Genomic DNA, 14,996 nt, shown 5'->3' on the forward strand with positions numbered 1-14,996 from the left:
CGCGGATGCCCAGGGAGAGGGCTGCAAGGCGAGACGGCAGTGGAAGGGGGTGGGGGAAGCTGGATCCACACACACACACACACACAGATGCATTCCGGTGCAGCCGCCCGATCGCGAACCAAACGAACGCTTCGCTCTGATTGGCTGTCGCGCGCGCCGCCTCGTGTTTGTATCATTTATTAAACCTTTTATGGCCGTGATCAGCATTGCAAGCCTCGCTGCTGATTACTGATTGCCCCATCGTCTCGCTTCCCCCTCCCGCCCACACCGTAAAAAACGAAAAACACGGAGAAAAACAAGCCGCTTCAAAAACGGGCGCTACAGTGGATGAATCCGGGCGGCAAATTGATTAATGTACAGTGTGGACGCGGAGGCCCGCGCGTGGAGTCGACGGCCTCGACGGCCTCCAGGAAGGACCCGGGATGGATCCAGGATGGATCGAGGCGGCCTGGCTTGCCTTGCCGGCCTTCTGCAATCACTCGGCCTCTTTAGGATGAGGCGGCGTCGACAGGCGAGACGGATGGTCCGGCCGAGGCCTCGACGGGCCGCCGCCCCGTGAGTGCGAGAGAGACGGATCCGTTCGGCGGGCGCGGCCGCGGCCGGGGGATGAATGTTTGGCTTCCTTTGTCATCGCGGTGGAAGTGACAGGTGGATTCCCACTTAGCGCGTCGTGGCCCGGCAGTCCGGCCGCCGAGTGGAGAGGGAGCCACTGTCGCCCTCTTTCCTTTCTGCGCGGCGCGCAGTTCATCCGAGGTGGGCAGGTTCTTACAAAGCCTGTGGGAGGGGAGGTTCGGCCGCTAATGCTGTCGGCCTGGCCGGGCTGGCCGGGCTGCTGCCCTGGCACTGCCTGCCACCCTTTAGCCTTTGTTGGCGTCGGCAGCAGGCGGCTTTGCAATGCTTCGCAATGCTTTGCGGCCCGCCAAGACTCGCCAAGTCTGGCCGACTCAAAATGCTTTCCTTTATACTCGACATTGCTACCCTCCGCCAGCCACAGCGCCGCCGCCTCAAGCACGAGAAGGGTAGCCGCCGCTGACCTGGTCGTCTGTCTCTGTCTGCCGCAGGGTACGCGTCGGTGATCCCCGGCTTCCCCCGCTACGCCATGCTGGGCGACGCCTCCCGCGGCGTCTACAACCTGCGCATCTCCAACGCCTCCCTGGAGGACGACGCCGAGTTCCAGTGCCAGGTGGGGCCCAAGGGCCGCATCGCCGCCATCAGGGCCAACGCCACCCTCACCGTGCTATGTGAGTACCTCCACCAGCACTCTGGTTCGAACCGGCCGTTCGCCGGCCCAACTGGCATGTCCTCAAACTGGGCGCCTTTGTCGCCTACTTTCAGCTGGGCGTCTTGAAATAGTTAACAGAAACTGGGCGTTTTCTCAAAAATGTGCAGACTACTTGGTGCACACTGAAAAGCACAGAAAAGGTTCACCGCTCAACTCCAGTGTTGTACGTAGTTTGAGACTCTCCGAGCAGATATTGATTAAAAACTCACCATGTATCCTCTCCAAATTTTTGACAAGTACTTTTGTTTCTCAATGGGTTTCTCTCTTCAGCCTGCTTTATAGTGTCAGGCTCAAACAAAAAGAAAAAAAAAGCACAACATTAGAACACTCAAACGCAGAGGCATATGGGGCCTGTTAAAATATAGGTTAGTCGGCAACCTCCTTCTAGACGTACCTTCAATGTTGAGACATTTCAACTTGCCAACACATAAATCACGTCCAATCCCCGCTGCCGATGACATTTATTATTTCCTTTTAAGAAGAAAATATCTTGAGGAAATGTGAAACCGTCGTAAAACATAATAATAAATTACCATAACAACGAGAATAAACAACAGCAACAACAGTGCGGGAGAGGGAGACGGGAGGGGTAACATATGAAAACGAAAATCTCCGAAAGACGGTTTTGGGAGGGAGAAGTAGTACGGGATTTCGTTTTCGTATGTTGGCACTCCTGTCTCTCGGTCCGGTCCCGGCTGTTGTTGTTGTTTGAATACGGTCGCTGTTTGTAAACGGCAACGGTCGTTTCTTATTTTGTTTTACAACGGTTTTACAAGTGCTCAAGTTATTTTCTTGCTTAAAAGAAAGAATCTCTCACCGGCAGGGGAGTGGGCGTGCTTTGTGTGTGTTGACATGTTGAAATGTCCGACCTTTTCAGTTATGCCGAGGAAGATTGCTGCCGACTAACCTATATTAACAGTCCCTACATGAGTCTGCATTAGAGTGTTCTAATGTTGTGTTTGAGCTGAGCTGAAGAGAGAAACCTATTGAGAAAAAAGATTTCTGGTCAAGAATTTGGAGAGGATGCAGAATGCATGTATGGTGAGTTTTAAATCTGTATCTGGTCAGAGGGCTACAAACGTCAACACTTGAGTTGAGCGGTGAATCTTTTCTTTGCCTTTCAGTGTGCATAAAGTAGTACGGAATTTTTAGAAGATGTCCAGTTTCTGGAGACCATTTTAGACGCCCACTTTCTGCGCAGCCACAGTGACCAGTTTACGGTTGGCCAAAGCGCATAGGAACAGGGCACCTTTGTCGCTACCCAGGTGCTGTGCACCCAGTGGTCCATCCATAGAAAAGTATGAGACATATTGATGTGGCAGCCAGCTTTTATTCTCGAGTCCAAAAAGCAAGTGCATATCCTTGCAATATTGTGTGTGATTTATCAAATGTTAAATATTCTAACAAAAAAAAAAAATTAGACCCGTAAACATAAAATCAATGTTGGCCCTTTTTCGGGTAGGGAAGAAAATGAAAGGAGAATGGAATCGCAGTCAGTATTTGAACCCGGGACCCGTGCTGCGGAGCCATGCGGAGCGCACTGCCTGACCCTTTGCACCCCGCCCCCCTCAATCCAATCTCGCGCCGTTCATGCCATGAATAATGAGCCCATGTCAGCGCGGGGCGGGGGCGGGGCGCGCCGCTCCAAGTTTCAGTTTATTCCGCGAACGCTGCGTTGCGCCGTGACTGCGGGGTCCGAACGGAGCGGCACCTCTACGTGCTACGTGACGACCGCGAAGCCATCGAACCGGAAGACTGCAACAAAGTCGGACACTCGCCGCCTCTCCGTCCCTCCCGTCACTCTGGACGGGCCGAGCGCCGCGCGTCTCTCTCGCACCCATCGGATGGGTGTGTACCAGTGTACCGCCGTACCGTCAGGTGGTTAAGCGGAGTTGCAGAGTTACCGGTGCACAGTGGGCCAGAAGACCGGTGGAGGCGGCCAAAACTCTAGACGCGTTTTGAGCTCCAGAGTCACTAAACAGGCCTCGAAACGAACGTGTGACCCCACCAATGGATTCCTCGTTGGGGGAGCAATCCATTGGTGGGGTCACACGTTCGGTTCGAGGCCCATTTAGCGACTCTGGAGCTCAAAACGCGTCTAGAGTTTTGGCCGCCTCCACCGGTCTTCTGGCCCGCTGTGCGGTGTCAGTTCGACATGAACACGGTGGAGGTCGAGGCGAGCCTTCATCCCCCTCAAGGTTTGTGCCGACTCGTGCCCGGGCCTTTCATACCGCCAAATCGGTCCGCAGATTGGTCGCTGAAAGGAACAATGCGTCACGGCCGAGTGGCCGCGGAGAAAGAGGAAAGGGAGAGGATGCTCCACTTGAAAGAAAAATAAAATCGAGTTGCAAAACGAAACTATAGTTGTCCGGCCAACTGTCTCGCGGCCGCGACGGAGAGAGAGGACAGAGATGGCTCTTTCAAGGAGCGACTGCTTCTTTTCACCGGCAAAGCACTGATTTCGCACTGTGCCTCCGTCGCTCCGTCTCTCTCGCACACTGGGTGTGTGCGCGCGCGTAGTTTCGGGAACAACAGCTTTGGATCGGCCAGGCGGAATGTGCGCAACTTTCCGTGTGGTCTTTACGCCAGGCTGGAGTCGGTGCACTGCGCGTCGCGCCGCCACGCGCCGCCACGCCGGCGGACCCGGGTTCGAATACCCGACCCGCGTCACACACGGCCGGAGAGAAAAAAAGAGAAATCGAGTTTGCTTTTGTTTACGCTGCGCGCTTAGCTTGCGGGATTCCCCCCCCCCCCTTTCCACCCCACTGACGGGAGTCGCTAGGGTACGTCCCCTCTAGGCCGAGGGCCGCCCAGGGCGCCCATGAGGCACGCGGATGATGTATGCGCGCACTGTCCCCTTGTTTAGCCCACTGGGTTTACGCCTCCGTGTGTGTGTGTGTGTGTGTGTCTGTGTGTGTGTCTGCGCGTTTGCGTATGTGGAACCTGAGCCGCGGGTGTCGACCCTGCCCCGACTGCCCCGACCGGCCCGTCATAACGAAAACTAGGGCAAACCTAATGGCGCAGATGTGGCGGACTAGGCGGAGCCCGGCAGGCCGAACCCGGCAGGCCGAACCCGGACGCCGGCACCGCTGTCGTCGCTCTGTCTGTCTTCTCTCTCGCTCCCCCACACTGGATGGGAAGGGAAAGAGAAGCGGAGCTCGGGGTCGGCCTGGAGCCGCGAAGGCTCGGCCGGCCAGGCTAATGGACACGAGCTATTTTCGCCGAAGAGATGAGGATGATGAGATGATTCTTCGTTTTAGTTGTTGTTGATTTTCTTTTCGTTCCGTCACATTTTGTCGGTGTAAACTTCCCTCCCGTTCGCGGTGCTCATTATAAAGGGCTGAGGTATTCGGGGGCTTTCTGCACGTTTGTCATCGCGCTGGGAGTGAGGCTCGGTGCGTGTGTGCGTGCGAGGCCGCGCGCGCATGCATGTCGTGCTGTGTAGTACACTGTGTGCGAGGCGGGGCGCGGGGGAGGGGGTAAGTTGAGGTTGGCGAAAATGCGTGGATGCTGTTGGGACGGGACGCGTGTGTGGCGGTCGGGATGTGTCGTGGCGGTGGGGTGGGGGGAGGGGGGAGGGGGTGGCATGTGGGTGGAACGCGTGAGAGATGCGTTTGTCCTGTTTGGGACCGGGTCGTGGTGGTGGCGCCCCAGCACCCCCTCCCCCTCCTCTCTGTCTCTCTCGCCTATCCGCCTCCTGCTGCCTGCTCGCAACACTAGTCTCCCAACTACCTGCTGCTGCTCCGCTGCTCATGCCCCCCCCCCCTTTTCCTTGGCGTCCTCCTCGCACTTTGCATGACTTGCCATGCAAATATTGTTTTCCATAAAACGGTGCCAGGAAAGGGCGTCGGAAAGTGAATGGCTTTTTGAATAAGTCGCCGCGGCGCCGGCGTGTCCGGGGCGTGTCGCACTGGGTCAGGCGGCCGCCCTGGTGCCCCGGAGGACGACGTGCTGGTCCCGGTGGCGGTGCTGGCGGTCGCCAAGACGACCTTGGGCGTGCCAGTGTGCTCGCGTCTTTCGGCGGCCGCGATTTTGCCTTTGCCCCCGCGTGCGTGTCCTTGAACACGCTTCGATTCGCTCCACTGTACCGTGCCCCGCCCCACCCCACCCCACCCCGCCCCACCCCACCCCCCCCCCACCCCACCCCACCCCGTCACGTCACGCCCCATGTGTGGCATTGACAGGCCGGCCGCCCCGGCTGGCTGCCTCCGGGCGACGCGTATGCGGATGCCCCGATGGAGCGGATAACCGCCCCTCCCCGAAGCGCCCCCGCACTGTGAACCCGCCCCGCCCCGCCAGTCTAATCCACCGGCCATATCTCTAATTCCTGGGGCTCGCCGACTGTAGTGGTCTGCGGACTGGTGCCGCGCCGCCGGCCTGTCTACCTGTCTGCCCGCCCAGGTCGGCCCGTCTGCGCGCGCGTGTTTGTGTGTGTGTGTGTGTGTGTGTGTGTGTGTGTGTGTGTGTGTTTCTCCTCGGACGCAAGGAACAGGCGACACCGAAAAAAAATATGTACACAGAAGAAGAGGAGGAAGAGGAGGGAAAAATGGGAAACAGGGAAGAAAACACGGCGTGGAAGTGACACTTAAGTGTATCACAGCCTCGCTGGTCCGCACCCCGCCCGGAGCACTCGGCGGGGCGGGGCGCGGCGGGGCGCGGCGGGGCGGGGCGTGGTGGCGTGGGGCTTATGCGCCGCGTGGCGGGCCCATATGTCACCCTGATGAGGCTGCCCGCCAGGCCAGGACCCCCTTTGGGGCTTCGGGGGCCGTGACGGCGACGGCCATTGCCAGGGCGAGGCGGGGCGGGGCGGGGCGGGGGCGCCGCTGCAGTCGACTAGATGGCAGTCGTGATGCTCTTGATGGTGGAGGCTGCGTGCGGCGATGGCTAAACTGCACGCCGACCCTGGCGCGGCCGTATGCACGTAGACGACGCCCTGGACTGCAGGCCACCGCCCCGCCCCGCCCACTCTCGAAGTCTGGAAGCGACTCTCGAAGCGACTCTCGAAGCGACTCTCGAAGCGACTCTCGAAGCGACTCTCGAAGCGACTCTCGAAGTCTGGAAGCGACTCTCGAAGCGACTCTCGAAGCGACTCTCGAAGGCGGCAATTTAGTGGGCGCTGGGTGTCGAGAGGCAAGGCCTCGGAACTGCACCCGTCAAAAAAAGAACAACAACAACAAGGTTTTTAAAAAAAATCAGAAAATTTACCAAGTTTTGATGAAAAATGACTAAAGCAACTGTTGTTGTCCGTGGACTGAAAATTGTGCTGGACGTCCTCGTCGTTTTGCTGCGCGGCGTCTCACAGTGTGGGGGCTCCGGTATCCCCCTCTGTGTTCTGTTTGTTCTGCCTTTGTTCTACAGGGCCTGCCGGGGCCGTGCCGTGCCGCGCCGCGCCTCGCCCCGTCGGCCCGCCCTCGCTGGCCCTGGTGTTGAGTGCATGACACACTGCATGCACGACTCTGGGCGGCTCGGCACGGCTTGGTTCTGCCGGGGGTCAGCACAGCAGCTGCCACCATTGAGGGCTGTGAGTCGGAAATTCGTGTTGTGTGTGTGTTTGCTGTACTTACACGCTGCGCGCCAAACTGGGGGGCGGGGCGGCCTTCTGGCCTTGCACAGTGGGCCAGAAGACCGGTGGAGGCGGACAAAACTCTAGACGCGTTTTGAGCTCCAGAGTCGCTAAATGGGACTCGAACCGAACGTGTGACCCCACCAATGGATTCCTCGTTCGGAGAGCAAGCCATTGGTGGGGTCACACGTTCGGTTCGAGTCCCATTTAGCGACTCTGGAGCTCAAAACGCGTCTAGAGGGGGCTGAAGTGCACCTGCAAGTCTGCCGCTGCCCCTTCCGCTTTAAATCCCCCCCCCTCTCCCCGGCCTGCACGAGGGGCGCGGTGGAGTGGAGTCCATGCACCCGCCGCGCTAAGCCATGCGCCGCCACTGCTATGGGGATTACAGAGCGATGCGCCGTGCCGCCATGCCCGGCCATACCGCCGCGCTGATCGTGTGCTCTGCACTGTAGTGCGGAAAATGGACGCGTTGTCGTGTCATTCATCCAGTTTTTCAATTCACACCCACTAGTTTTCAATTTTCTACGGCTAAATTTTTCAATTTAGGGCGACTATTTTTCCCCAACTCCGGCGGCGGGGTCGACGCCTCGTAGTTTGGAGTTCTGTATTCACTATCCTCGCTGGGGTGGGCGCGCCCTAACACACACACACACACACACACACACACACAGCGTCCACTGCCGTGTGCCTTTTGTTCTGCAGCTGCCGCCCTGCCGGGCCCCGCCTGGCCCTGCCTCCGTTCTGATATGCCCCTGCGAAGTTGAGCGTGGGATCTGCGCAGGAGATTAGGCCTGAACGCAATGTGTGCCTTGCAGCCTGGCGGCCTGGCTGCCACCCCCTGGCTGCGCCCGCCTGCCCTGCTCGTCCGACCCCCCCCCCCCCCCCCCCCCCCGCCACCCGCAGCCGCTCGCGTATGTCCTTGTCATGCGGAGCCGAGCCGCGCGTTGCCACTCCAATAAATCGCAAACTTGGCGATATCTTACCTGCGGCACGCGGTGGCGGCGGTGCGGCGGGGTGGCTGGCGGCGCGGCGGCCCTGCCAGTGGCGTGGTCGCAGCGCCAATACACCGCAAAGGCCCGGCCAAGCCGCAAACGGCCTTGGCGGAAGAAACGGCGTCAAAGTAATGAGGCGACTGCGGCCGCGCCGTCCCTCTCGCACCCGCGGCGCTTGCAGTGTGCGAGAGAGACGGAGCGCCGCGCGCCGGAGCCGGTCCACCGGAGCCCCCGGCGGGTAGGCGACCGGGCCGCGTGGGTGTCGCGCGGGCCGGCCCGCCCGGCAGGCTGACGCCTCTGACGCCGTCGACGCCGTCCTGGAGCAGGCGGTGCTGGCGCCGCTAAAGTGGCGACAGTAACGAAGACGCCCTCGCCGGGCGGGGCGGGGCGGGGCGCGGTGGCCACGCGTCGCTTTAATCATATCCACGTAATTACTTTGCAAACCGCACGGTGCCAGAGGCAAGCCAGGGCTGGAGGCATTCACACCGCCGTGTCACGGCCACGGCCGCCATGGCCGCCATGGCCGCCCCGCGCAAAGTTAACGTAAGTGTCAAACTGCTGCCAACATGACTGCCCCCCCCCCCGGGCGCACAGAGGGCCGGCCCCTTGACCCCGCGTCCTCGCGCTCACTCACAACCCTCCCTCTCCGTCACTCCGATGCGCCTGTGTGCGTGTCTAGCGCGCGCCTGCCCTGCTGCTTTTGAATATTCACAAGGTTGTTTCCCGCTTCTTTGTTTTTTGTGAGGTCTCTCTTTCTCTCTCGCTCTTTCCCTTTTTCGCGATCAACTCATTAGAATCGTGAGGCATTCGCACCGGCGGTGCGAGAGGGACGGAGAGAGGGAAATGCAAATAACTCGTTGTCGCACGGGTGCACCGCCTCTTCACCTGGACGCGTCTCTCTCTCTCTCTCTCTCTCTCTCTCTCTCTCTCTCTCACTCTGGGCGAGGACTTGTAGCTGCAGAGCGCGAGCAAATTTTGAGTTGTTGGTCCGGCCGGCCGAAGCCTCGGCCCGCTCGCTCGGACGGGCCGGGTCAGCGAGCCTTCGTTGCGCGTTGCGCGCGGCGCCACGGCCTGATGAATTTACAGTGGGTGTGATTAGATTGAGTCCGATGACAGTGATGGATGTTTCCCATTCGGTTTAAGAGATTAGTGCCCCTCCCTATGCTCTTGTTTTGTTGCACCCCCTCCTCCTTGCCCCCTTCTTCCTCTCTTTTTCCTCTCTCTCTCTCTCTCTCTCTCTCTCTCTCTCTCTCTCTCTCTCTCTCTCTCTCTCTCTCTCTCTCTCTCTGCTGCACAGTGCCCCGTGTTTTGCAATTACATCCGTAATCGAGCGAGATTGGTCCAGGTAAAAATGGGGCTTTTGCTTCGATCTGGGCGGGCGGGGCCAGCGACACCCCGATTCGTATCGGGATTGAGTTTCTGTCGGAGCCCGCCTGGCTGCCTGCCTGGCTGCCCGCCTGGCCGGCCGTTCACCTGCCGCCCATTTCTGCGGTCACTTTATGTGTGCCGGGAAGCCCTGCCGTTTGATCTGTTTACGCGGGGAAAAGCCGAAGCCCAAGGAGCCTCTATCCCTTTATCGATGCCCGAACGCCGCCCTCCGCCACCGGATTTGTGTCGTCATTTTTCGCGTCTGGCCGCGCACCCCAACAGCAGCAACCCGGCCGTGTTTTCGAGTCCCCGTCCCGTTTTGAATTGTAAACCTGCCGGCTGTCGCGGCCAGGACGGCCAGGACGGACTCGCAGGGACCGCGGGCCGGTTGGGTCGTTGGCCGGAGTCGGCGCGCATCTGGACTCATTAGGTCGGAGCCTTGTGTGTCTCGGGCCGAATTGAATCTGGCGATACAGAGAGAGAGAGAGAGAGAGAGAGAGAGAGAGAGAGAGAGAGGCGCACAAAATATTCCGTCCCAGCCCTCCATCTTGGCGGCGGTCCGGATGGGGTGCCGCCTCTAGGCCGCCTCGCACGGCATTAGGAAGGCAAGGCGGCTTCGGATTCATTCTCCGACCCTTTTTTATCTGCCCTTCCCTCCGACCCTTCGACCCGTTTCGCGGCTGCCCTGCTATGCAGCGAGGGCTGGAGGCCCTGTGTGAGTCGCCAGGTGCGCTCCGAAAGCCCCCCCCCCTCCTTTCCGCCCCTCCCAGGTGTCGGACCTCCCGAGCTCTCCGGGCACGGCCGGGCCACCGCGCCTCTCGTAGGTGTCGCGGTCGCTGTAGCGCGGTGACGAGGGTTAGCACGGCCAGCGAGGCCAGCACGGCCAGCCGCTGGCGAAGCTGCGAAGCTCGGGCTCGGACCGCGCCACTGTCGCCGCAGACGGCAGGCCACGGCACGGCACACAGCACGCCGAGGCCCTTGTGAGGCTTGATCTTTCCCTCTGGCAGCAGTCTTGTGGATCTTGCGGCGACACCTGGCTCCACTGCACTACAAAAGGGGGAAATGGGTTTCAGGTGTGCCAAAAGTGGAAGCTTGGCGAAATTTCCCTATGAAATTTTTGAATTAAAACCAGTGCGTCACAAATTTGCAAAATTTCTTGCAAATTTAAAAACTAAAGATTTTTTTTAAAAAGAAAGGCTGAAAGTAGCAAATTTTCTGGCGGTGTACCATTCCCTGTCCGGCGGCGCGGCGCTGCTGCATCCTTTAAATTAAGAATTCCTCCGGGGCTCTGTCTCTGGGCGACACTTGGGCGCCTCGCCGCGTCGCGACTGATGATGCCGATCCGAAGCTTTCCCGGTCGGTGTTGCGAATTTTAATTTTGGGGTGAGTGCGTTGGCCCTGCCCCGCCCCGCCCCGCCCCGCCTGCCTCGCGGCTTTCGCACAGTGACTCGTAATACAAGCCGGCGAGTTAATCTTGCTGGGCGGGGCGGGGCGCGGCCATGAATGTGACGCGCCAAAGTACCGAGAGGCAACGGGGTGGGGTGGGTTCAATTTAGATATATTATTTTTATTTTGTTCACGGGCGAGGGGGGATGCGCCCCTTGAACCTGTGTACCCACTATTACCCTCTATTACGGGCCCCAAAATTTAAACGGTTTAGCTGGCCCCCCCGACAAGGGCCCTTACGGACTATTACGCGTATTTTGGAAGCCCGATAGAGTGTACCGACTATTACGCGAGTGCATACCCCCCCTTTTAAGGGGGGGGCGAGGGGTGCTGGGGAGGGGGCCCGTAGTTGGGTGGGGTTTTTGGAATTTTTAACTCGGCGACGAGTCGCGCTCTGTCTCTCTCGCACTCCTACAAGCCGCCGCGTGAGTGCGACGGAGACAGAGCCGCGTGCCTGTGTGAGATCAGCCTGCTGCTTTTTGAGGCAGCGCGCTCGCCGGGCCATGGGGGAGATACAGACTGGCGTACCGCCGTGGGACGTAATGTTGTCGGTTATAGCCTCCCTCTGCCCGCCCCCGCCCGCCCTGCCCCTGCTCCTTCGGGGGTAACAAGGAGCTGGCTGAGTGCCGCGGTTAGCCCGCCCCCCTCCCCCCCTCGGCCAGACCGCGCGCGTTGCTACCTCGTCTTCTCAACGGCACATCAGCGTGAAATTATCTGGTGGGATGGAGCGCGAGTCTGCGCGAGTTTGTTATTAGTACTGCGCCCCTCTGTCTCTCTCTCTCTCTGTGTGTGTGTGTGTGTATGTGTGTGTCTGTGTGTGTGTGGTGTGTGTGTGTGTGTGTGTGTGGGGCCGCTGTTCCGCGTCCTCCCGGCTCGCCGTGCTGCGCGTAACGCCGTCAGCACGGCGTCCACGTCGCGTCCAGGCGGCCTTGGACGGCCTTGACGTCCTTGACGGCCACGTCGGGGAAGCCGAGGCCGCGCCGAGGGCGCCGAGGACGCCGGGCTGCGCGCTGGAAGCAATTTCTGGAATGAGACGGTGGCAGGTATGATGGCCGTCCATTCGCATTCAAATGAGGGCGTTCCGGGCGAGGCCAAGAAGATGGGGCGTGCTACGCGCCCTTCCGCGCCGCGCGCCCGGCCAGGCATGTGACACACGTCCCCGTGGCACAGTGGGCCAGAAGACCAGTGGGGGGGGACAAAGCTCTAGACGCGTTTTGAGCTCCAGAGTCACTAAACAGGACTCGAGCCGAACGTGTGACCCCACCAATGGATTCCTCGTTCGGAGAGCAATCCATTGGTGGGGTCACACGTTCGGTTCGAGTCGTGTTCAGCGACTCTGGAGCTCAAAACGCGTCTAGAGTTTTGTCCGCCTTCACCGGTCTTCTGGCCCACTGTGCGTGGCGCTCGGTGGCCCGGCCAGGGCCGCTGGCAGTGAACCCCCATGGCAATGGTACTGGCGCCCCGGTCGCCGAAGTTTTAACTCTTGGAACGTTTTGGAAAAACAGTGGCTGCTCGTCGCGCTAGCGCTGCTCGCGGAAATCAAGCTTCATGTTTAATTAATCCTGAAAGTGACGCCGTGCTCGCGGCGCCACGTGACGTGGAACGTGTCGTGGGACCTGGAGCCTCCTCTCCTTTAAACAACCGCAGCATGCCTCCAGCCGTACCGAGCCGAGCCGCCCCGCCTCCAACCTCAGCCCCATGTTGCCTCGTCGGGCACGTCGCCACCTCAAACCGCGGCGGCCTCGTAGGCCCGGTGCCTGCGCCTGGCGGTGCCTAGCCTACCCCCCATTACTACCTTCCCTGCTAACCACACTGGCCCTATCATCCTCCGCCCTTTCTCAAGGTCCGCCGTCTATTGCGTCTGGGCTGCAGGCAGCGTCGCCCCGCCACGCCCCGCCACGCCCCGCCATGAAAGGCCGTCGTCCTGTGAATAGTGGCTGGGGCTGGGCTCGACTCAGCCTCGCTGTGCTGGATGTGACAACCCTTTATCTACCCCACCCCTCCTTGCGCCTCCTTACCCCCCCCCACCACCACCTTCTTGGTGGAATGAGCCCCCCCCCCCGCCCCCCCTGCTCACAATGGCCGCGTCATCAGGGGTTGTAAGAGGGTGTGTCCTTCGCGGGGGTGCACGGCAGCGGCAGCCCAGTAAAAACATGAGGGCGTAAAAGTACGCTGAAGTGCGTGGGGGTGTGGAGGGGGCAGTGGAGGGGGCAGTGGAGGGGGCGGGGTGACAAGTGTCGTGGGGAGGGACGCGGCGCCGCCTCGACCGCCACGGCCGCCAACCTAACGAGAAAGAAACGGCAAAACGCATTGGTCCCCGTCCACTAGGTCGTTAGTTTGTGTTGGCACCCCTGCCGCCTTCTCTCTCTCCCTCTCTCTTCCCTGCCGGAGCGGCCGGCCCGCAGGTGCCGATCAGAGTGCTGCGGCCCTGCAGGCCGACTCCGGACGGCGCGCTGTCTCCCTCGCACTCACGGGGCCCCGCAGGGGGTGCGAGAGAGACGGAGCGCCGTCCGGAACGCTGCTGCGGGGTTTTGCCTCCGGCCTCCTTCGGGGCGTGAGACCTGGCCCACGTTGGGCTGACCTAGATAACGAGAGCCTCATCGAGGTGCCGGCCGCCCCGCCCCGCCCCGCCGCAGTGGCCGCACCGAGGGCTCTCTGGTCAAGGGCTGCCCCGAATGTAGATGCACGGGAAAAGAAGACGGTGCGGGAGTAATAGTGTGCCTTGGGATTCCTCTGTCTCTCTCTTTCCCGCTCGCTTTCTCGGCGCGGCCGGGAATCGAACCTGGCTCCAGGCTCCCGCACTGTTCACACCCTCGGGCCTCGGGCTCACCCCACGTGGGTGCACTGTAACTCTAATCGCTTGTTGAGCTCCTGAGTCGCTAAACAGGACTCGAATCGAGCGTGTGACCCCACCAATGGATTCCTCGTTCGGAGAGCAAGCCATTGGTGGGGTCACACGTTCGGTTCGAGTCGGTCTGTCCATCCCGGCGGGCCTACTTCATGCAAGGCATCACACTGTAAAGGAACGCGGTGCTGGGATAATGGGAGCGAATCCACCTTGTTGTGCAAGGGAGTCGTGTTTATCGCTGCTTGGCTGCCGGCGCTGCACTGTGAGCGCGACGTGAGTGTTGACACTGCAGCGCCACGCCACGCCGCGCCGCGCACAAGGCAGCCCTTTGTCGCTTTGAGAGTCTGGCCGAGTCTGGCAGTCTCGGGCAGCTCTAAAGCGCTGCCGAGCGCTGCGAAAGGGCCCGATGAGAGGCAGCGCTGCTCTCCTGCGAAAACAGGTTGCCGATCAACTCCCGTATCCAAAGAAACAAAAAAAAAATTTAAAAAAATTGAGAAAAAAAACTGCGACACTGCGCGCGCCTCTGCACGGTTTCCGGATCGGGGAAAAAAAGTAGCAGGAAAATCAAGGAGTAATTTTTCCTTTTTTTCGAGACATCCGTCTGTTAAGAGGGTTATAAAAATTCGTGTTTTTCGGCAACGGACGATCGAAACTACAGTTGATTTTGTTTTTGTTTTTCCACCATGGAGAAGCCATTTGCAGCGTGGGCACGGGCTCAGTGATGTACGAAGTCCTGTCGCTCTTTGAGTCAGCCTACTTTGTACCTTCGCACAAGGCCACACACACACACACACACACACACACACACACACCGCTCATATCGCCCGCGCGTGGTAGCTCATTTTTCACCGTAATCATCATTAAGAGGGTTTATGTCTCGGTGGGAAGGCGACTGGCGGGGCTGGGTGAGGGCACACTGCAATGAGTGGAGCTTGGAAAAGAACCTGTCCCGTGTCCGCGCGCTAAGGGCGGTGCGTCGTGTTCTGGGTTTCGACCGCTCCGCCGGACGCGGGACTCGAACCCGCGCCCCGACCGCACCATGAGGGATATCTTTTAAATCTCCATTCCGCACTTTTAGCGGTGGGCCGGGCGCGGCTAGCTCAGGCAAGCATAATTCTTACTCGCCGCGCCCGAGGCGGCCCGGCCCGTCCCGGCACAGCGGCCTCTGAAAACAAACGATATTTCTTGGTTGGGCGAGAAGGCGGCCTTTTCCACCGCCAAGCGGAGGTGGCCTGGCTGGTTCTTGTGCGGGCAAAATCCAGCGTTCGCTTTCGTGGCTCTGCCTCGGCCGGCCTCGGCCGGGGTGGCCAACGTTTGGACAGCCCGCCGAGGCGCTGGAGCCGTTTTGCAGTGATGCCCCTAGGGTTCTCCAGTGGCGTTGCAGCGATTCTCAGCCAATTTTCCAGGGACGCTCCAGTCCTTTTCCAGTGACGCTTCAGCCAGTCCCCCCTGCCGTTTTCCAGTGACGTTGCAACGCTGGAACCCCTTTCCCCGCGT

The 14,996-nt window shown here is 60.1% G+C and overlaps 2 protein-coding genes across 2 annotated transcripts in view; both read left to right on the plus strand.

Moving 5' to 3' along the window:
• LOC117639707 (irregular chiasm C-roughest protein-like) overlaps positions 1-1,564 on the plus strand; it is an 87,381-nt gene extending 85,817 nt beyond the window's left edge. The window contains exons 3-5 of the mRNA XM_034375583.1: positions 1,062-1,241; positions 1,336-1,445; positions 1,553-1,564. Of these exons, the coding sequence (XP_034231474.1) occupies positions 1,062-1,241; positions 1,336-1,445; positions 1,553-1,564 (302 nt within the window). The remainder of the gene's footprint in view (positions 1-1,061; positions 1,242-1,335; positions 1,446-1,552) is intronic.
• Positions 1-14,996, plus strand: part of LOC117639275 — a 380,425-nt gene that overhangs the window by 270,997 nt on the left and 94,432 nt on the right. The window lies entirely within an intron of this gene.

Source organism: Thrips palmi, unplaced genomic scaffold (genome assembly GCF_012932325.1).
Source record: "Thrips palmi isolate BJ-2018 unplaced genomic scaffold, TpBJ-2018v1 HiC_scaffold_11, whole genome shotgun sequence".
Classification (NCBI taxonomy): domain Eukaryota; kingdom Metazoa; phylum Arthropoda; class Insecta; order Thysanoptera; family Thripidae; genus Thrips; species Thrips palmi.